General features: G+C 44.6%; 1 protein-coding gene across 2 annotated transcripts in view; it reads right to left on the bottom strand.

Moving 5' to 3' along the window:
- The window catches only part of LOC126541658 (uncharacterized), a 139,869-nt gene that overhangs the window by 13,913 nt on the left and 103,287 nt on the right, over window positions 1-22,669 (bottom strand). For both annotated transcript variants that reach the window (XM_050188516.3, XM_050188515.3), the window contains exons 4-6: window positions 17,562-17,947; window positions 12,242-12,418; window positions 2,276-2,350 (exon numbers count right to left, since the gene is read on the bottom strand). In XM_050188516.3, the coding sequence (XP_050044473.1) occupies window positions 2,276-2,350; window positions 12,242-12,418; window positions 17,562-17,947 (638 nt within the window). The remainder of the gene's footprint in view (window positions 1-2,275; window positions 2,351-12,241; window positions 12,419-17,561; window positions 17,948-22,669) is intronic.

The following is a 22,669-nucleotide window of genomic DNA, read 5'->3' on the forward strand; positions in this document are numbered from 1 at the left end:
CGCGGCAACGCGCTTACGCAAGAGAGTGCCTCAGACCTCTGCCCAAGGCAGCCGCACGCAGAGATGGCATGTGTGCGCCAACACAACTCCTCGCTTCAAGAGAACAGACACGCATTTTAGGTGTGCAGACTGCGATAAGGCGCTGTGCGTAGACCCGTGTTACAACGAGTACCACGCTCGGAAATACTATTGAACATTTTGCAATTCTGAGTGATGCCGACACCAAAATACTGTTCCTAATTATTTTTGACTATTTATTCCCGACTTAATACATTTTGGACATTCAAGATCCGCAAAAAAATAATTTGACCACCTGGGAAAGTTTTTTTCAAAATAATTCGACCCTCAAAGGGTTAAGCACGTGCCCGACCTTCTCAGCTTCTGTCATGTCGTAATACGCTTTACGACAAAGTGCCAGCACATCCTGGATGTACGAGACATAGGACTCCTTGGGGGATTGGGAATGGGAGGCCAGTTCCTGCTTTTCGGGAATTTCACGGAAGGCTGGTTTGCCAAACAACTCTGTCAACTTCTGTTTGCATTGGTCCCAGCTGGTTAGCTCCTCGTCGTGGTTTTCGTACCACACCTTTGCCGTGCCTCTTAGGTAGAACAAGAGGTTAGCTAGCATTAGCGTTGGGTCCCATCTGTTGATTCCACTCACGCGTTCATACATGGCCACCCACTTTTCGACATCGGCACCAACGGTCCCGCAGGAAGTTCCAGGATCCTTGGGTTGCACAACCACAACCGAAGGTGACAGCGATGTAGCTGGCGACGGTGACGTTGGAGGTGGCAACGACATTGATCCCGCGTGCTAACTGTCATTCATGGTGCGGACGGTGATGCGACGTCCACTGCGGAGCACCGTTTCCAACCGTAGTACCTCCACCTCTCACCAATATGTTACGGGGAGTATAGAAAAACTATATTTAATATGTATATACAGGATGAGTCAGAATAGCTAAGATGGCTGACCACCAAAAATATGCAGCAGCCAGCGTCTCCGCCGATCTTCTTCGTCCTCTCCCTTATTTCATCCTTCCGTAACAATATGCAGAATGTGGCTTTACCAATACGTCATTGATAATGCTTCGCCAGATGTGATCCTTGAAATTTTCACAGATATTGCTTGTTAATGTAGCATCGCTAGAGTGCCCCCCCCCCTCTCAATGCTTGCAACTTTCCATACACATCACCCTTCTCACCCCGTATATTGCCTCCAATTTTCAGTGTGTCAGATCTTCTAAGAAGTTAACTGTAGATGCAGCTAAATTGCGAGATATTCAGCAAGGTCACTACACCCATGCAGGCAGACATCTTAGTTTTTTTTTTACATCCCTACAGTTGACTCACCACCAAGGAAGTAATTTAAAGCTATGCTCCAAATTACAACAACAGTAAAGAAAATGTGTACAAACAATAATAACAAACATGAGAAAGACAAAATTTTAGTAAGTCACCATCATCACCACTGAGTGCTTTATTTCTGAAGATGAAGTGTTTTGAGCTGCGACTTGCTGGCTTAAAAGTTCACAACACTGCTCCACGCAATATGTCTACGATGCTGACCACATTCCAGAGGTTGCGGTAGCAACAGGAAAAGCACTCAAAGGGCAACATTTTCGATTCTAGATTCTACTGTCGCACGTCCTGGAGAAGACATGGTAAAGAGGTGCATGGTGGTGGTGTTTTACTAACAGTGTGAAAACCTTCTTAGAAAATGAGTAGAACACCCATGCATATCATGTCAAGTTTGTAGACAGGTGTCTAAACTGGAGCTACACTTGAGATACCTAAGTGGCTACACTTTTAGTGACTGGCATCTATTCTAAGATTGGCACACATTCTCTGAAATTATTATTGCTTAGAACAATTTGTTATTTAAAGACATCATCAATGATGCTTATGCAAGCTAAGATGTCCAACACTGCTTTAAATAATGGCCAGTAAAGATATTAATTTTGCCTTGAATGTTTCACCCTAAACTATTAGAGACAGACATCGTTAAAACACACCATACATTGAACCTTCAGTTATTTATGCTCAGCTATCTTTACCATTCCCAAACATAAATTTGAATAAAAAATGCCGCATATGAACTGCTTGACTTGGATTAATTCATTGTATGAGCTCTTTAGTCATAGTACTGAGAGGATGTCTCTGAGCACATGTAGCACACAGCACTGGTTGAAAGCCAAGTCATGAGGAAACTTTCATAAGTTTTTCAGTTTTCCATAAGAAAATTGTTGAAGGAAGGAAAAAAAGAAGTACTGACTCAGTTGGCTAAACCTGGGCATGCTTGAGAAGGAAGCATTATTGGAGTGCTGGCCATTTGTTCCATTTACTGTGGCTGTAAGAGAAACCAGAAGAAAATAGGTTACAAACTAAAGCAATGACATCAGTGAACATAATGAAAACAAAGAAGAGATTGCATAGTGATGCATCACATCTTAGCTGCATATAACTCTCTGAAAGTTGGAAGAATGGTGCAGAAATTCTAACACGCTTGAGCTACTGTACATATATACAGTTTCTATCTTTACCACAAAGACAGCAAGTGATAAAGAGCTTAACGCTTTCAAATGAAAGAAGTGTGTTCCTCATCATTTGCTTAATGTGAGTGCATGACAAGCTGGCTCAGGAAGCCTTGTCACATTACCATTTATCATTTATTGTCCCTTAAGGACCCCTTTCAGCGTATTACATAAGGGGGGGGGGGCAAATGCATTAACAAACACTATGGTCATTATTATACAATGGTTAACTTATTTATACAACGGTAAACAAAACTTAGTATACATGCTAGAAGACAATAGGCGAGAAAAAATAAAAACAAAACAAAATAATGTACAAACCGGCAGTATAACAGAGCAACTTTTAAAAATAGTAGACGTTAGAGCAAAAGCGCAGTAGTGGTAATTAAAGGTTTAAAAAACATGGCAATAGGTGCCTAAATTTATCTGAATCCCTTTCATTTACTATACTGTCGGGTGGCGCGTTCCACAGTTGAATAGCAGTAGGTAAGAGAGATTCGTTGAAGGCATTAGAGGTACCATGCAGACGTTGTAGACTCAGGTAGTTAAACAGAGAGTGAGAAGTGAGGTTGGGTGGAAGTAGAATAGTGTTCCTGAGGTGTGGGAAATTATAGTACAGTTTGTGGAAAAGGGAAAATTGTGAAATCTTTCTACGAAGTGTTAGACTAGGGATGCTGAGGGATGATTTAATGCTACTTATATTTGTATGCCACTCATAGTTTGAAGCGACAAAATGTACCGCGCGATTCTGCACCACTTCAAGCGAGCTAATAAGGCAAGTCTGGTGAGCATTCCAAATTGCTGAGGCATACTCAAGTTTAGTCCGAAAGAATGTTTCATAGGTGAGCTTGCGTACGGGAACAGGAAACAGAAAAATTGATCTTTTGAGGAGGCCAAGTGATTTAGAACAGTCGTTTATAAGTTGAATTATGTGTGCAGACCACGTAAGCTGATTAGTGATAGTAACGCCGAAATAACAGTAAGAGTCAACTTGAGTGAGGGCTGTAGAATTAAAAGAGTACTGGTGGTTAATGATTTCCCGCTTGCAAGTTACACATATGTATACTTGCATTTGGAAACATTGAGGGACATGAGCCGAAGAGAGCACCAATTTACTATTTTTTCTTAGGTCTTCCTGGAGTATTAGTTGGTCATTATGGGAGGATATGCGCCGATACAGGATGCGGTCATCAGCAAACAACCAGATTGATGAAAGAATGCTGATAGGGAGGTCATTTATAAAAATGAGAAACAGAAGAGGCCCAAGCACAGAGCCCTGTGGTACACCTGACAAGACTGGACTACTTGACAACTTTAGTTTATCGATGAAAGTGCGTTGTGAGTGGTTTAAAAAATTAAATTAAATTATGGGGTTTTACGTGCCAAAACCACTTTCTGATTATGAGGCACGCCGTAGTGCGGGACTCTGGAAATTTAGACCACTTGGGGTTCTTTAACGTGCACCGAAATCTAAGTACACAGGTGTTTTCGCATTTCACCCTCATCGAAATGAGGCCGCCGTGGCTGGGATACGAACCCGCGACCTCGTGCTCAGCCGGCCAACACCATAGGTGAGCTGTTTGTGAGAAAGCATTCAATCCACGACAATACAAGGGGTCAAGATTAAGTCAAGCATGTTTTGCGGTAAGATGATGGGTGACACGATCAAACGTCTTTGCAAAGTCAAGATAGATAACATTGGTTTGAAAACGAGAGTCAAGGTGGAGGTGAAGGTCTGTGGTGAATTCGAACAGTTGTGTTTCACATGAGAGGCCTCATCTAAATCCATGTTGATTGGGAAAGAAAAAAGAGTGCTTGTCTAAATGAGATACAATGCTGGAGTACAATATATGCTCTAGAAGTTTACAAAGTATGCAGATTAAGGAAATAGGGCTGTAATTACATGTACTGGAACGGCTACCAGATTTGTGTATAAGTACAACACTGTTAATTTTCCAATCATTCGGAACAGTGGAAGAGGAAATAAGATTGAGTGAAAATCATTTGCAAGAAGCAGCTCAATTGCAATTTGGTGCCCTTCAAGGCTTTAGCCGTTATGCCGTCTGGGCCTGGTGCACTTGAAAGTTTAAGCTTATTGATTACATTGGAGATTCCTTGAGTAGTTACTGTATTTACTTGCATAATGATCGCACTTTTCTGTCACAAAAAATTGATGCAAATTCAGGGGTGTGATCATTACGCGGGTTAAATTTCCCGCAGTGACAGTGACAAGAACTTTATTAAGAGTGTCCTGAGGAACTTGATTGGGGGAACCGATGGTTCCCCGATCAAGTTGGTGGCTCCGCCCACGACGGGACAGGGAGATGGTGACTCTCCGCGACGTCGTGGGCCCTCTGGACGGCCTGTAGTTGGTTTGGAAAATCCGAGCTCTTCAGCAAGGCGTCCCACTTGGACTGGTACGGGCACAGCCAGAGCATGTGGTCGAAGGAGCAGCACGCGTGACCGCATTTGGAGCACGATTGCGGAAAGTTCGGGTCTATCCAACTAAGAGCTCTCGGGGTGAGGTACGATCTCGTCTGTAAAAGCCTGAAAGTAACAGCCTGAGCCCTGTTCAGTTTCGGGCTGGGGGGAGGGAATTTTCTCCTGCTGTGTCTGTAATGTGACGTAATTTCGTGAAAGGTTGTAAGTTTATCTTTGAAGGGGCAATCCTGCGGGAGAGCCGGACCGTTAGCTCGGGCACGGTTCGTGAATTCACGCGCCAGGCAGTTGGCCCGCTCGTTAGGGTTGCAACCCGCTCGGTTAGGGTTGCAACCCACTCGGTTAGTTACATCGTCCATGTGGGCTCGGAACCATGCTATAGTATGACCTGCGGTTTCTTCTCGCGTATTAATACGAAAGCATCTGTTAACGATGTCGGCTGCCTGTTTACAAACTAGAGCGGACGAGAAAGCCCTGACCGCCGTGCGCGAGTCGGAGAAAATGGACGCCGGGCCTTTTGCGGCTTGAAGAGCCAAGGCTATCGCGGTTTCCTCCGCCTCGTTCGCGTGTTTAGCGTAGATTGATGCGGCGCTGATAAGTGTTCCGCGCGCGTCAACGACCGTGATTGCAAACCTGTCTTCGCTGCCATATTTGGCGGCGTCAACGAAGAATGCATCTGCCCCGTAAGGATCGATTCGTCGAAGGATGGCTCTAGCCCGCGCTCTTCTGCGACCTTCGTTATATATTGGGTGGATGTTCCTTGGCACGGGCTCAACCTTTATACCTTCACGGGCTAATTTAGACAGGGAGTGTCGGTTGAGCGGTGCCTGTATAGGGAGCTGACCAGCTTCATCAAGAATCTTGATTCCCGGCTTAGTTGACAAAAGCCTGGAGATCTGTGCAATAAACTGTGCTTCAATTAATTCGTCTGTGGTATTGTGAATTCCGAGTTCAAGTAGTTTTAATGCGCTAGCGGATTGTGGAATACCGAGTATTCTTTTGACGCCGGACCTGATGAGCGTGTCGAGTTTGTTCTTTTCAATTTTGCTCCATTTGAGGTACGGCGCCGTGTAAGTAATGTGACTGATGAAGAAAGCTTGGAAGACCCTGAGTAGGTTGTCCTCCTTGAGTCCCCCCCTTTTGCTTGCGATTCTAGTTATGAGTCTTAGTATATTTTTCGCCTGCGCACCCAGCTTGTTTAGAGCTTCTGCATTACAGCCTTTGGCGTTGATTAAAAGTCCTAAAATTTTGATGGAGTTCACCCTCGGAATGGGGTGCCCTTCTCGTGTTGTAATTTCGACTGGCAGTGTTTCCAGAGGCTCGAACGTTCCCAACGCCCTGCCTCGACTGTCTGTAGAGGAGGAGTTTGGATTTCCCGCAAGAAAAGAAATTACAACAGGTCAACAAATAGGTGGCTGCCGCTGTATGTAGTGCGGCACACCAAAACAAAAATGGCGGCCGGCAGAGCAAGCCGAACGCACTGAACGCGATTTTTTTTCTCCTCGTGAGTACATTACGTGCATTGAAACAGTTTCTTCCGTATCAGTAATGAATAATATTGTTAATATTGGCAAATTTGCGGCAATAACGTATCCATGTGCATTTTGAGGGGACAGAAACAGATGGGCGTGCTTAGCTGCCAGTGACATAGGAACACATGGCGGGCATGCTGCAGAAACTGCGGCATTAGTCTTCACTACTATCCTAATACGACACGTTTCCGCTAAGGATGGGCGAATATCTTAGCTGTGTTACAAGCGTCGGCGTATGAATAGGGTACACTTCTAACGTATCAGTGTAAACGTGGCTGCTATCGTTACCGCTCGCGATTTGTTGCGTGGGCCCACGAGTGCAGATGAGAAGACTTGAAAGGCGCCTTTGTTGTTGTTGTTGTTGACCACAACCATCATAAAGCCTGTACATAATAAATGCAAGTTTGGTTGTAGCTTTTTTTTGTCATGGAAGTGCGGAAAGTGATGAAAGGAATGAAATGGGGCATCTGCTTAAGAATGTTTGGTGCGTGCAGACTGCTTGGTTTGTCTTGAAGAGTCGTTCGCGTAGCACTCGACAGATGGTAAGTGCGATCATTATTAGCTAGACTTGGCATACGGCATATCGCTGCGGCAAGTTCAGGGTGCGATCATTACGCAGGAAATTTTAAAAAAGCACATTTTGCCGACAATATTCAGGGGTGCGATCATTACGTGAGTGCGATCATTATGCGAGTGAATACGGTATAATAACAGCCGGCATTTCTGAATAGTGAGTAGATGGCAATGTAGGAATATTAGTCGCAGGTTCATTAGTGGAAACCGAGCAAAAGTAAGAGTTGATGACATCGGGACTTTGATTCACTGGGACAGGAGACCCACCCAAGTTGATTAACGCAATACTATGACATGAAGCACGTTTGAGGGATAATTAGTTCCACAATTTGTGAAGGTTGTCACGCAGAATGCTCAGCAGGTCCTGGTGGAAATATTTGCGTTTAGACTGCTTCAGCAAACTTGTGTATTCCCGCAATACCGTAAAGTATTTTCCCCATTTTTGCAGATTGTTGCGCCATTTGAGTTCGCGGAAAATGCGCTTTTTTTCCTAGGTATTTTTCTAAGGTTGTTCGATCAACAGGGTCTGTCAGCATCCTCACGAATACTTACAAGAGGAACATGAGCATCAAGAAGAGACAAAAGTTTGTGTTTATACAGTAACAAGTTTCCCTCAACTGTTCTGGAAGAGGCTGATTGATGGAAGTCTACAAAGAAGGATTCAAGCTGATTGTTAGTAATTTCAGGAAAGTTTGCTTTATTGTAATCTCGGATGCATTTAGTAAATGGCTGGCGGGTAGGAAGCTCTGTAGCTATGTTAAAGAATAAAATGTTGTGATCGGTAACACCTTTAACATACTGTAAAGAATTAATTAGTTCATTATTGGTAGTAAGAACTAAATCAAGAATGTTAGTACTGCGAGTAGGTCTGGTAGCTACTTGGCTAAAGCTGTACATAAGAACTACTTTTAGGAAATTTTTGGATGCACAGGCTTTAGTGACGCAGTTTTCCCAGTAAATATCCAGAAAGTTGAAGTCACCCCACAGCACGAGATTAGCACGAGGAAAATGGGAGATTAGATCGGATATGACGGAATTAAGTTCGTTTGTGAATGAAATGTCACAATCAGGAGGACGGTAACAAGAAATCAGTATGGTCGTGCTTGTCGGCAGTACTATCTTGAGGCAAAGGATCTCGTGGTGACCCTCAGTAGATAAGCGAGAAGAGACCAGCCATTGTTTAACAAATACTAAGACCTAACCCCCCCCGACGACCGGTTCTATCGTGGCTATAAACGGTATACGATGTGTTGTTCAGAAGTTTGTGGTCCTCGATATCAGAAGTTTGTGGTCCTCGATATCAGAGTTGAGTCATGACTTTGATAACAACAATGTCAGTGTCATCATCCATGATGATCGTTTCCAGTGTTTCTTTTTTTGGCATGAAGCTTTGAGCATTAGTTGACATAACTCTCATCGTGTGAAACGTGGGGCTTCTTGACGGCGCATAACTGGGTAGGGTATGCTTACGTTACTTCCAACTGCAGTCAACACAACTACATAGGTACAAGCAACATAATGTTGAAACATGAGAAATGAAAGGAAAACAGCAAAGCAAATGCACTGGCTGAATTTCTGGATGCAAATTTTGAAGGAATACAGACTGACTACTATAGTTAGCTAGCATGTCATATCCTGCTATGTGTAAATGTTCTTATGTTACGATGGTGCCATATTATATATGTGATGCCTACTTGCCTAACAGCAAATTTCTGAAGTGCCATTCAATCCTGTGTTCCAGCAAGACTGGCATATGTCAGCCTCATTTTTAATGTAATGGATAGGGCTACAAGAAAGTGCGCTCATTGTAACAAATCATCACAAACACTCTCATATTTGTAAATCTATAATGGAAACTGAAAATGAACCCAATACTGGAACTAAGCAGGTTAAAACTGCTAGAACTACCTGTCGACACATGTACAGAGGCTTCTTCTCTGTAATTTTCCATGGTTTGGAAAGAAAGGAAATGTGCCCCAGCAACAGATTCCTACAAAATATCTTAGCCCGCTAAATTCATGACTGCTGACAATGCATATAAGTCAAACCCACTTATATTTATCCCAGTTTTAACAATATATTTGGTTATAACAACCAGAAGCTGCTGTACTGACAACTTTTTAAAGTTTTCCATGGTGAAATAACCCACTTACTACAATGCCCTGATGCCGCATTATCGTTTATAACGATGAAGTCTGGCTGCTGGGTATCCATGCCAAAAGGCAATGAAAAGTGAAATCCTTGAACAGAAAAAAAGAAAACGAGAAATTCCAGCCACTGAACGATGCTGCTCCAACAGCCGCCGCAGGCTCATTTTCCAGCCTTCTCCATGCGCCTCTCTCCCATCACCCTTCCACCCCTCCAAACACGAATGGGCTGTGCCCATAGCTCTATACCGCGCCACTCTCTGAAACATGAATGGGCCACACCAACTGCGCTGCTCCCAGATTGCTTGCTGGCTCCTTATTCAGCACAGTTCTGCAAACAGCTTAATCGCTCGTGTTCGTCTTTGTTGGTTGCATCTAAATCATTCCTAGCCACATGGTTTCTCTGTCTCATTTGACTCGCCACTGAAACGGAAGTGGGCTGATTCGTCCGCCGGTCATGGGAAATGCACAATGTTGCTGGTGGAAAGAAAGTGCATGGCTATAGATTTGGAAACTAAGTGTTTCTAACTGATGACGCGATCATTGCGGACGTGCTTGCATCAGATGGCGACTGCGACGACGGCAGCGATGATGCGGTAGGGCAGGCTGCCTCAACATTGTCCTCACAGGGAGCCCAGCAAATGACTCAATGCCTCCGGTGCTTCGTTTTCGCAAGGAACCTTCCGCTGCACTACGTGGATTTGAGAAGGATGTTGGCAAGCTTCACATAAGCATGCAAGGCTGACGGACACAGGGTTTTCTCGTGCAAGCCAGTGAGAAGTACGGGGCAAGATGCTTGTGAATCTCGTCTCAGCGTTTCTTCTGCATTTCTCAAGCTGACAGGTTGCTGTGACAACATCCTCGCATTTCTTCAAAGGCCCCTTTTGGGGCCACCAAAGCGATGCCTCAGCAACCCCTCTTTGCCGTTGTTATAACAGCACCACTCCTTAACGCTCACAGTCGCGACTTGTTACACGCGACTGGAGCTCCCAGGAAGCAGTTAAACGAGTGAACACAATCAGCAGCCGGATGGAGGAAAGTGGTGGGGAGGGGCACTGGCCTCACTGCCGTTCTAGTTTTCTCACAACAGCTCTGCCATCCCCCTATTTTGACTTCTTTCATGCAACCCAGTTATAACAATTATCGGTTATAACAATGGAATTTTCGCGACACCTGAATATTGTTATAAGTGGGTTTGACTGCTTCCTGTAGTATCCCTGAGTCTTCTTGTGTCAATGTGGCTTTTTATGGTCAACTGTTGTCTCTGTTGAACTTGGCACTGTTAGGCTTGCCTCTGGGATGAACATTTATGTTACATGGCTGAAACTGAAGCAAAGCTTTTCAAATTATCGCTTGGACAATGAAGGCACTTCTGACATTTTTCCAGCAGCAAACATGAACAAGCGTGCCTGCATGCATTGGTGTCCATTGCTGCAGCTCGAGGTGGTGTTTGGGCCAAGAATCCACCAAGCCCATCGACGAGTACGTCCGGTAGTAGAAATGAAGGGAAAAGGGATTATCTTACATTATTCACACTGGCTCCAGATATGGAAACCCACTCCATGTAAGAGCATATTAAACGTCCGAGTTCAGATTAGGACACGCCAGCTCCTCACTGCACCAAAAGTCTCTGCTTTTAATACCGTCGTCTCCCCCATGTGACTAGACTAGGGAATCTGATGACTGCATCGCAGCCAATCACAATCATAGAATTGGTCGCAACATCCCGCCCATGATATCACACCATTCTGCCAAACTCCGCCTCTGATGTTGTACCTTCATCCCTGCATGCTTAGCAACCTGGGAATCCGAGGTCGAAGCCGTTCCCATGGTAGCATTCAACATTGGCCCTTTTCATCAATTAGTACAGGTTGTCAGGTTCAGGTAGAGGGGTCTTTTGTTGACCCGTCAACAGTCGGCGTCAACGCTGCATTGACTTCTGGATAGGCGCTGATGAATGGGTAGGGTTGCCTATTGTTAAACATCTAATTAATGCCCTTGGCCGTGTTGAGATGCAACACCATCTGTGCATTAGCGACCTAGCACAAAACATTCTTTTTTCCTGTGAGTGTGGGAGAGTGAGCATCGTTCAACACAGGATAGAGCCAGCCTGTCTGCATATAGGCTTCATGCCAAGACGTGACGACCACCCAGGGATGCCCCAGGAGGTTACTTTTTGTATATAACTGTGTGTGTTCTTTCTGAGTAAATAAAAGTTGCCAGTAGTCAGTGCTCCTGCTGTCTGTTCTTTTAAATGTGACTTCTACTGGGCTCATGGTCTCAGTTTCATATACTCACTTTCTGCCAGAAATCTGATGTCCATCGAAAGACTTTGAAGCCAAAATGAGATAAGTTCAGCGATTCATGCAGCAGCTGCAAGCACCAGCTGAACTACTGAACTATCACAGAAATTGATATTTGCACTGTGTAAGTATTTATGTACATACTATGACAATTACTGCTTTTTAATTATCAATTTTAGTTCGAACATGACTCACTACTAGAAAAATGACGCCATTCATCTAGTTGTTCCCCATCAATCTGCACAATAAACCATAGAATAGATGAATTTGTAACATGTTCCAATGAAAGTTTTGCAAGAACTTTCATCTGTTCCTGATAAATACAACTTGGTATGCAACGCATGCAGAAGTGCATGAATTACCTCTGATTGTATACATAATTAGTTGATTACCTTTGGTGCCAGACATGACATACACTGCGCCTAAATCTACACTATAAAATTTGGTGCTGGGGCTAGCTGGTGTGATGTGACTAATATGACAACAGCTCATCCAGACAGGGACAAATGATAAGGTAACAAAATTTATGCACATTAAGAGCAGACAGACAATGTCAGAGACCTGTATTGTGTAGTGGGTGCACATTAAAAAACATTAGGTGGTCAATTAATCCGGAGTCCCCCACTAGGGTGTGCCTCATAATCAGATTATTGGTTTTAGCATGTAAAACCCCAGAATTCAATTCATTTTTAGAAACAATGTCAGAGACCCACCATGAGGACCCCTGGAAGAGTGGGAAGGCTGAGAGGAAGAGTTTTTCTGTGGTGTCGGTGGAGCATCCTCATGTTCAGAGTCACTGGAGTCTGAGCTGGCAGAGCTCTTGCTAGTAGAGTTGCTCGAATCACTAGAGTCCGACAACACGCCCACATCAGGAACTTCTTCTTGGCAGTCTGCACGGCCACAACAAAAACATGGAGTCACATCGAGGAAGTTAATTTTAAATGTTTCACTCGCTTTTAGGTAGCTGCAACTGCAAGAAACATCATACTACTATTGCATTTTTGCCATGGTGCTCCCACATAATGATATGTCCCACAGGAGTTCTTTTTCAAAGGGCCGTGACACTAGGAGTCACCACAGGGCAAGGCAAGGCAAGAAGATGGATGACAAAGTACTGCTTCTGTTTTAGTCCCGTAATCACATGTATTGCACTATGGCCACCATAATAGTGTGGACACCATGTAATGAAAAATACATGTTCGGGTTCAGCGCAACACCATGTCAAAAATAAATGTGGATAAAATGTATTAGCTAGCAAAATGAACATAAAATAAACAATACAATATTTTCTAAAAAGCCTTATTTTTTCATACTTAAATAGATAACTTATTAAATGCTCATCTCACATTGAAAATATGTTTCCTATAGCTGCAACTGCTACAGTCAGGCTTATAAATATTTTAGTTAAACACTACTTATATAAAAGATAACACCTCTTAGACATTAAGTTCTGTGGTATTCAATGTTGACACAAAGATGTGGGGCTCCCGCACAGCAGAACGGAGCGCGCAAAGGTCGGCGCCATGAAAGACGATGAGGTGCGTAAGCTGCACGCTCTTCTTCTGGCCCGCCATTAAAGAGGAACGTCTCTTTTGTAACGCTTCATCTCCAACCTACATCACATTTTTCTGGTGGAGGTGCGGGGTACATGCTACCACTCCCAGATCGAACACCGTCTACAAGCCCAGTACGAAGTCCGGTCGAGCTGACTCCTGTGCACGTACGGACAAGCTGCCGACTTCAAGGACTGCCACCTGAACACGAGCCGCTACCAAGTCAGAAGGATGAGTACGTCGGTTCCATCATCTTCCTCGACCGCGCCGACCGAGCTCGTCCTCAACCAGTCGCGAATCCCCACGTCCTTCCATGGGGACACCTTCGAGGATGTAGAGGACTGGCTCGATCACTTTGAGCGTGTCGCAGAATACAACGGCTGGACTCCAGAGCGCAAGCTACGCAACGCCTACTTTGCCCTCGAGGACTATGCGCGGACATGGTTCGAGAACCGTGAGGTGGCCCTATCAACATGGGACGAATTCCGACGGCAACTAATCGGCACATACGCCAGCCTCGATCGCAAGGAGCGAGCTGAATCTGCAATTCAGGCAAGAGTACAGCGGCCGAATGAAAGCGTCGCAATGTTTGTTGAAGATATGTGCCGACTTTTCCGACGTGCGGATCCCTCCATGCCGGAAGAAAAGAAGCTCAGGAACTTGATGCGCGGTGTCAAGCAAGAGTTATTCGGTGGCCTAATACGCAATCCACCAAAGACCGTTGCAGAGTTTCTTGCGGAAGCCATATCTATGGAAAAGGCACTGCAGCAGTGAACACGGCAGTACAACTGCGATGTGTCGACCCTATCGCGTGACCCTCTCTCTATGCCCTTGGACAATACCGACGCCTTGCGGGAGCTCATTAGGCTTGTTGTTCGAGAAGAGCTCCAAAAGCTTCAGGTGGCTCCAGCATCGGTACAGCGACTCGCTCTGGCTGAGGTCATCCGGGAAGAAATCAGGCAGGCAGTACAAATCCCTGAGCGCAGCGAGAAACCACAGTACGAGGAACGGCAGCCACAGCCTCGTATGTCATATGTGGAAGCTGCGCGAAGTTCGTTGCCTCCGACTTTCTACGATGCGCGCGACGTCCCAGACTATCATGGTGCGCGCACCGTTCTGCGGTGCGGGAGCCCCACATCTTTGTGTCAATATGTAGTCAGAAGTAAATAAGACAGCACAGCAAGTGACTGCATGCTGGTATGCTTTCCACTAAGGGACTAAGGTAAGGAGAGACTGTTCAACCAAATCATACATGTTTTGAGTACCTCCGAAAATATAAACATTTAAGTATGATTTAAAATGTACAGAAAGTCAAGTGTTCACACCCTTTCATATGCTTATGACACTAGAAATGAAAATACCTAGAGCAATTAAGTTCGTCTAGTTTGACAGTACCTAAACACTTGAAGTGATAGCTGTAAATGCTGCCCTGGAAAGCCTTGGTGAACATACACTTAAATGCCTAACAGAGATAACACTGAAATGTACATCACTGTACATGTTAGCATCAGACTTATACTTAAACACATGGCAAAGATAACAGTAGAATGTAAATAACAGTGTAACTGGAAGTCAGTCTAGATAGTATGTATCCATTATCTTCAAGTCTTCAGCGGATAACACACAGAGAATTCGCTTATGCTGTCTGTACTATACCGATTACGCTGGTTTCTGACCTATTTGCTAGGTAATATTGAATTACATTCAAGATGACTCAAGGACAAACGGTACCTAACACAGGCAGGCCACCTTTCAGATATCAAGGGTGATGCAGCAGTGTAGACCAATTGCCACAAATGAATACAAGTGTTACTGAAAATGTCAAATGTAATAAGCTTACCAAATGCATGGCTGCAAAAATTACAGACATTTAGGTGAACAAACAATTGCTGATTTTTCCCCAACTCTGGCATCTTTGTACACCAGAACGGTATTTTTCAAGGGACAATGAAGTGTCTTTTGTTGTAAAACCAAATGTATATGATAGGGCACCTATAGGAAGTGTGAACCATACATGTAAACTCATGACATTAGGAAGTGAACCTACCAGATGCAAAAAAAAAATAATAATAAATAAAAAGAATGATCTATAATAGCTTTCCTTTGCAGTGACAAAGAGAATTATGTTGATGATGAGCATACAAGAAATGTCAAGACAAAGAAAGGAGCCCAATCTTGAGGATGTAATGTCCCAATAATGCCACAACTGAAGTGGTTGTGCAAGTTGCGCCCTAGAGTCAGTTATGTTGCAGATCAGCATGTGTGAGAGCAAGCTGCAACTGGAGAAGCAACTAAGAACACATGAAATACCTTAAAGAAGACAGAGGAATAAGATTATGTATGCTCATAATGTAACAAGAAGCATTTCATGCTTATGTTTACTTATGGATATGATACTGGTAACCTCTGATTGTTGTTTTCTTCACAGGTAGATTCCTGTTACGATTGAAAACAAGCAGTTTTGCATACTGTGCTTAGGACAATCTTCCTCTAAGTGCGTGGCAAATACACAGAGTGGCAACATGTTTGGCTCTATAAGCGTGCTGTGCGAATGACTTTAGCACTATTGTGAACACAATACATGACAGTGCTGTTACTGTACACCCCTCCCATGTTTTTCATCATACTAAAACAAACATGCGCACATCCAGTGCTTCAGCAAATCAGACTGCACTGTGAGAAATTGACTTCCACAAGCACTTAAGTTGGAATACATGCCTTGGCGCTCTAGACCATGAGGAGATATGCTTTCGTTAAATGTGAATGTGAACAATCTAAATGTGTAGAAGTGGTGCAACTAATATAAATGCAATTAAAGCAAAAATAAAAAAATTAGCTTAGAGTTGAGGTGCTCGGAATTAATGTAATGACGTTATATTAGCTAGAACTTATATACGTTACACAGTGTCTGGCCAGATCTCTTCATACAGTAGACATGATGGTCAGAAAGGTCCTGCATAAAAATTAACAGAAAGGGACTCCTATAAAAAAAAGAAAAACAAGCAGGTGTATAAATTTGCTTCTTTTATCTCTTTTCTTTTGGTAATCCGCATTCTGCTCCTGCTCAGTTTCGAGTCTTCTTTGAACCATTATTCAGGTGAAATAAGGATGCAAAAACAATCTTGTATCACTCAAGCCTCCCTGACAAAACATTATGTAAACTGATAAAATATGGGACCTTAATGATATAGCACTGTGTAAGCATCAGCACTATAAGGTTGATAACGCATTGAAAATAGCAAAATAATGAACTAAGAAATCGTAACAGAAAAATATTCAATACACCCCAAATTTCAGAGGTAATGCTTTAAAACGAGCAATACACTATGGCAAGTAACACTCATTTTTTTGTAATAACAATGATACCGCCGTGATATCAGTTGCTTAGCCCCTGGCTCAATGCAGATATTTCCCCTATCCCATGCTCCCATGTAAATTAAGCACTTGTCAAATGGCATGAGCCCAAAAGACGTGTCATTCGGCGTAAGGCCTATTGGTAATACCAGAACAAATATTTTCTATGCCACCTGAAGGACATTTCCACTGCACACTGTCTTAGTATTATATTACATCTGTTCGTTAAAGCCAAATGTCCAGCAAGTTCCACATGCTATCAATACTGCAACCGTGCAGGCACAGCAATCATAGTGACTTCGTTGCCCACTTTACTGTGCCACTGTCAGCACAAATGCCACTGGCATTTGGGACAACAGTTCTGCTGGCTACAAATGCTGCTGGCATTTGTCGTTTCTAGTAAACTTAATAGCAATTAGCAGTTGGAAAATGCATAGTGTGTCAGGAAACATATTCAAAGATATATTTTGCTTCACAAATTCTTTCTAATAACAGAATAAATACCGAACCTCCACAACACATGGTCCAGGATTGCCCAATGCGTGACACATCCACAGACCCCCCTCACAAACTCGACAAGACGACTCCAAACAAGGATGCCCCACAGAAGCACAAGAAGAGCACCCGAAATCAAAGCTCACCTATATCACCACTGAAACGTGGGAGGCAAACTTTCCTCTGACGACCTGGATGGCCAACACAGTCTCGTCGCCTGGGCCAAGGAGGCAGCCCAAGCCAGAGGGTTCTTAGAATAAGAAATCCTCACACCTAAGGTGAACCGGGTCTTAACTTGGATTACTGTTTCAGAAACTAAATGTTTATTTCTCTCTATCTCTCCACAGGTAATAAACAGCACATGTGCTAAGGAACCATTGTAATGTGCCGCCCGTGAAGCCCATAATGTGACCAGCCTTGACATTCATCTCACGGTTGGCTCAAACCCAAACACAATGGTGATATGTTAAAAGCTATTGGCACCATGGTGCTGGTAACACCAATTCAATTGAGCTGTTGTCAATGTGTTGACAGTTGAATCAACCTCCTGTACATGCTGTGTTGATTTTATAACATAGCCAGACAAGAGAAACAGAGATGAAAACAGCAGAGTGATGCAAGATGAACCTACCATGGAGGGTCTCAGTGGTCAGCAGTGGCATGCTGTCCCTGCTGGCTGAGGGAGCCCGGCTCACGGAGCCGCCTCCCTCTCGAGGTGTCAGCAGGGTTGGCATGGAGGGGCTGCTCTGGCTGCCAGGGGGACTGCCACGCTGAGCTTGTGGCTGGCTTGGAGAGATCCTTGGCTGCTGTTGGCTAGTACGCTGCTGTTGCAATTGTGACTGTGACTGCTGGGGCCCATTTGGGGAGCTTGAGGACCAGCTGTGCTTGCCATTCGTCTGCGGCTGAGGAGGGGAGAGTTTCTGCGAGGGAGAATGCTTGCGCGATCCTCCACCACCACTGCTGCCACTGTCGATAGGGGTGATGGGCCGTGGCTGGATCTTGCTGCTCCCTTCGGCTCTGCAGAAATGAACATATGGATGAACAAGGAACAAAGGGGGAAAGAAGTGTATGCCAGCTCCACCTGCAGAGACAATATAGTTGTGTCAAAGAATATAAGTAGTTGAAGTTCAAGTGAGACAAAAATTTTTAAATGGCTTTTAATGAAGCATTATTCCAGATGGCACTAAAATAGAGTAAGAATGCAATGACAGCCACCTCATATTACAGCCCATGTTAACTAAAACCTCCAGATGCACTGAGCTCATCAGCAAATCTACCATAATGAAACGTAAAATAATCTTCATGTAAAAAGGAAATGTCATTTAGATGAAACCATGCATCCTACACAACCAGTGGGGGAGTCACATAACAATTTTGTGGCAATGACAAAAAAATAGCATCATCAAGTAAAAAAGCTGCTTATAAAAGGTAAACACAGTCAGTGCTAAGTCCATTTGCCTTTTGCGTTCCAGCTAACAGGGCTGCAGCAGATGGTTTCCCTTGAAGTGAAAGGATCCACAGGTGGAGATAGTCATGTAGTACATTGAAGCAGGAGTTGGAATCTCCAATGATCACATTTGTCAAACATGTAACTGCTGCTACAGTAAACGAGTTCAGAGCAAATCACTGCTGAGCTTTTCCTTTTTTCTTTCATCTTCTGTCCTCTTACCTGCTTAATGTGGTACAGTTGAACCTCATTATAATAGAGTTCCATTGGACACGAAAATACCTTATTTATATCCGGTATTCATTATAACCATATAAACAAATAACGTCGAAAAAAAAAAAAAGAAACGATTGGGATCTACACGAATGCAAGCGGGGTGCCTCCGACGGACCAGTAAAGGGTATTATGAGGATTTTGATGGCCCGTAGGCATCTTGTTGTACCGATACGAGGCGAATGCGCAACCGTGCGAACGGTAGTTACGCAGTATGGCTAATGGACTGCGTTTCAAAGAAGCGAAGCCCCCACAGCCGCCGCTAACAAACTTTTCGGGCAGGGAGGAGCCAGCCCCTACGTTTTATCTCACGCCGACAATGTCCTAAAAGCGGACATATTTACGGCGAACTTCTCGCGAAGGCTTGTCACCAGCCGCTCCGCTGTGTAGTCCGCTAGGCCTAACCAGCGCCGCTTCGTCGATAGTCGGCAACCATCAAAGTTGCGGTTTCGTGTCCAGTCGACATGGTGGCAACCAACCTTGGTGGCACAGGCGTAACTAAGGGGGGGGAGTCACGTCTCTAGAAGGCACTAAAAACGATCCTCGCTGTCCAAGCAGGGGATGCGTAGTAGAAAACAGTGCCCCCCCCCGGTATACGGTAGTTACCCCTATGCCACCAAGGTTGCAGCTGGTGACAAGCCTATGTTGTCATTAGCCGCTCCGCTGTGTAGTGCGCTAGGCCTAACCAGCGCCGCTTCGCCGATAGACCTCAGACTCTGCCCAGGCGGCGCTGCGAAAAAACCCGTCACCAGCGCCCCCATCGGAGCCTTGGCGCGAACTGAGTAGTGCAAGGAGAGCTGTCCGCAAGCGAAGGTGCATAGACCACAATGGACCCTTCTCTTTCGTTTGTGTTGAGGCACGGTTTCCTAAAAATCAAGGACCTGGAAAGCTTCTTCCGCCCATCCACGCTTCGGAAAGGAAGCTCAGCAGGGCGAAGTACGTGTACAATATAAAATAAAGTCTCAAGTGTTATTTCGGCGTGCTGCAACTCGCAAGTACAGAGAGTATCAGGTTTATCTATAGGCATATCAGCATAAAAATCTAAGCATTTCAAATTGGTTCAATTGAATATGTCCTGAATACAAGACTTATTACGTATCTCCTATATTTTTATGTATTTTATCGTAATGTTTTGTCTCGTAATTATTAACAGAGAGTAAATCCTTTCATAGCCTTTTCCGGGGCAGCAAACAGAAAACGTTTTCCAAGGCAGCAAATAGCGTGCGATCATAACGAAAGTAAGCTTCCTACAGTGCCTACGCGCTGCATCTTTCTTTCTCGCAGGAGCTACAGCATCGCTCAGTGCCTTAATTTGAACTTGTTGCAGACGCTTCGAGCAGCAAGCGCGCACACATAAATATAAATAAACGCTACATTTTTTTCTTTACACACGTGCGTTATTTCGCAATTACTCATCCAGTGCTCCTACAGCAACATTATTGCTCACATTTGAAAAACGCAGTCGAGCAGGCTCAGCACATTGCGAAGCGTGCTTGTTGTATCGGCACAGGACATACAAAATACCGAAAGTAGAAATGAGATCGCGATACAACGATGCTCCAGAACAGGATTTTGAATTCATAAACGAACCAAAATGTTTGGTTAAGCTGACCTGCCAAATCTCTCCGTCCCACTTGTTGAGTCAAGCGGAGGCGGACGTCTGTTAAAAGGCGCAGATATCGATGGCACATAAGCAGGATGGTTCGCAACGTTGTTTTCTGTTACCAACGAAGTGGCGGCTGCAGATTCTTGAGTTTTCGCTTGGTTACCACGGTCCTCCATCAGGGCTACGCAACACAATTACAGAAGAACAAAATTGTCGCACTTTCTCATGCGAGCCAATGTGTTGTGGGGAATGCAAGTAATCCGATTACCCAACAGGTTGAACGGCTCGTATCCAGCGCTCTCGCCTTTCCCCTTCCTGCGATCGCGGTGGCAATCGGTAAAACTGAACGTTGTTATTCCGTCCTTCACGTTCATGGCAATTTACAACACAACAGTAGCGTCGATTGCGGCGTTTTTTCGTAGCGCGCGGAGCTATCGCGGTTGCCGTCATCAGTCTGATGAGTGAGCGAGCAAGCGCTTTATGGCAGTTCGGCGGCGCGTCCGACTAGAGTAGAAATTCATAGCTCTCTGTCTGGTTGTCAAATGCACAAAACACTCGCCATATGGACCAAAATCTAGTAAAATCGTTGTTTCGCAGTCGCTAGCGGCATAGGCAACTTAGCAAGGGAGTCGGGCTTCGCACTACTCAATTACTCTCTCTTCGCACCGGCAGGTGGCGCTACGTGTCTTGCAAAACTCCAGAGTCTGACGTCCATAGTCGGCAACCATCAAAGTTGCGGTTTCGTGCCCAGTCGACATGGTGGCAACCAACCCAAGCAGGGGATGCTTAGTAGAGAAAAGTGCACCCCCCCCCCCCCCCCGGTACGGTTGTTACGCCTATGCCACCATGCCTACTGGACACGAAACCGCAACTTTGATGGTTGCCGACTACCAACGTCCTTTTTTTTTTTGCGCTTAATCAGTAGCTATTGACTCAGTAATCATGGCACAGAAATTCGTTTGCTCCAGCGCGCGACGATTGTTTAGTTATATGATCGTATGTGACGGCCAGTCGTGGTTTCGATTTCGAAGAGCACATCGCGCTCCGTGACCTGAGGCATGCTTGTAAACAGCGATGAATCACGTAAGCGCGCAGACCTGTGACGCACGCTGGCGCACCGTCTACCATACTATCCGTGTTCCTGTTTCGTCAGCTAGTTTGGTGGGAATAAACATGTGCGTTGTTACACCATCGAAATGCTTTGTTGGGCAGAAGTACACTACGGAGTACGATCCCGGCATTAGAGAGTTTTGCCGTGTACGAAGACTTCTTACCAGTTCCACTTTACTGGGTAATAGGAGAGGTGTACATGGCAGGAACAATGCTCGTAGCGACATCTGCTGACGCCGCTACCAGCGTCGTCGCTATCACGAGAGCGCACGCAAAATTAACACAGCAATTTACATATCCGATGTAACAGTTGGCGCAAAGCGTTGGTTGCGACATAATCGTTAATGTACCGTACTTTCATGACAATTTCCTTCAGGAATAACATTGACGGCACAAAAATACAAACAAAAATTGAACGCATTTGTAGTTGGACAAACTGTCACAAGATGTCGCCACCAACTTTGCTATTTTTCAACGACACAACTGATCAGGAGCTTACAATACAAGGCCATCAAAATTCCCCAAGTGGCCGAATACAAATATCTCGGGGTAGGGATAAACAAATGGCAGAGGTACACGGAGCAGCAAGAACAGTTTCTCATAGCAAAAGGGCGAAGAGATGCCGGGATAATGAAACATAGGGCATTGTGGGGGTACAACAGGTATGAGGTACTGAGAGGTATTTGGAAGCGAGTAATGGTGCGGGGGCTTACTTTCGGGAATGCGGTCCTGTGCTTAAAGGGACACTAAAGGGAAAAATGATTTCTTCTGCATCAGTAAATTACCGTTCTACAACACCAAAAACACCACTCTTACAACAATAAGACGTTTGGTAAGCCAGAAAAAGCGCAAGAACGAAATACGGGTGGCGACGCCTACTTGAGTTCCCGCACATGGGGGCTGTGACGTCATGGATTTTGATGGCATCTTCTAGGGCCTACTAATTATAAATAGCGCTACAGATTGACTACATTGTGTTCTAAAGGGACCAAATAATAAACATGGCAAATTTCGGGAACCTTTATTCAGCCAACGCGGCCCAAATGCGAACGCATACTTTGGAATCCCTGACGTCACGCTGACGTACCGGCGCTGCAGTTTCGGCGCGAAATTCAAATACTGATACTTTGACCTTCATTTTCTCATCGAATAATCAAACTATTTTCTTGAAATGACTGCCTGCAGGGTTCTCAAACGATTCTCCATTAGTCTAAACTGATTTATTGTTTCCCTTTAGTGTCCCTTTAAGGGCAGAAGTTCAGTCGAGACTAGAAGTACATCAGAGAGCTGTTGGAAGATTAGC

This window comes from Dermacentor andersoni, chromosome 2, assembly GCF_023375885.2.
Source record: "Dermacentor andersoni chromosome 2, qqDerAnde1_hic_scaffold, whole genome shotgun sequence".
NCBI lineage: Eukaryota > Metazoa > Arthropoda > Arachnida > Ixodida > Ixodidae > Dermacentor > Dermacentor andersoni.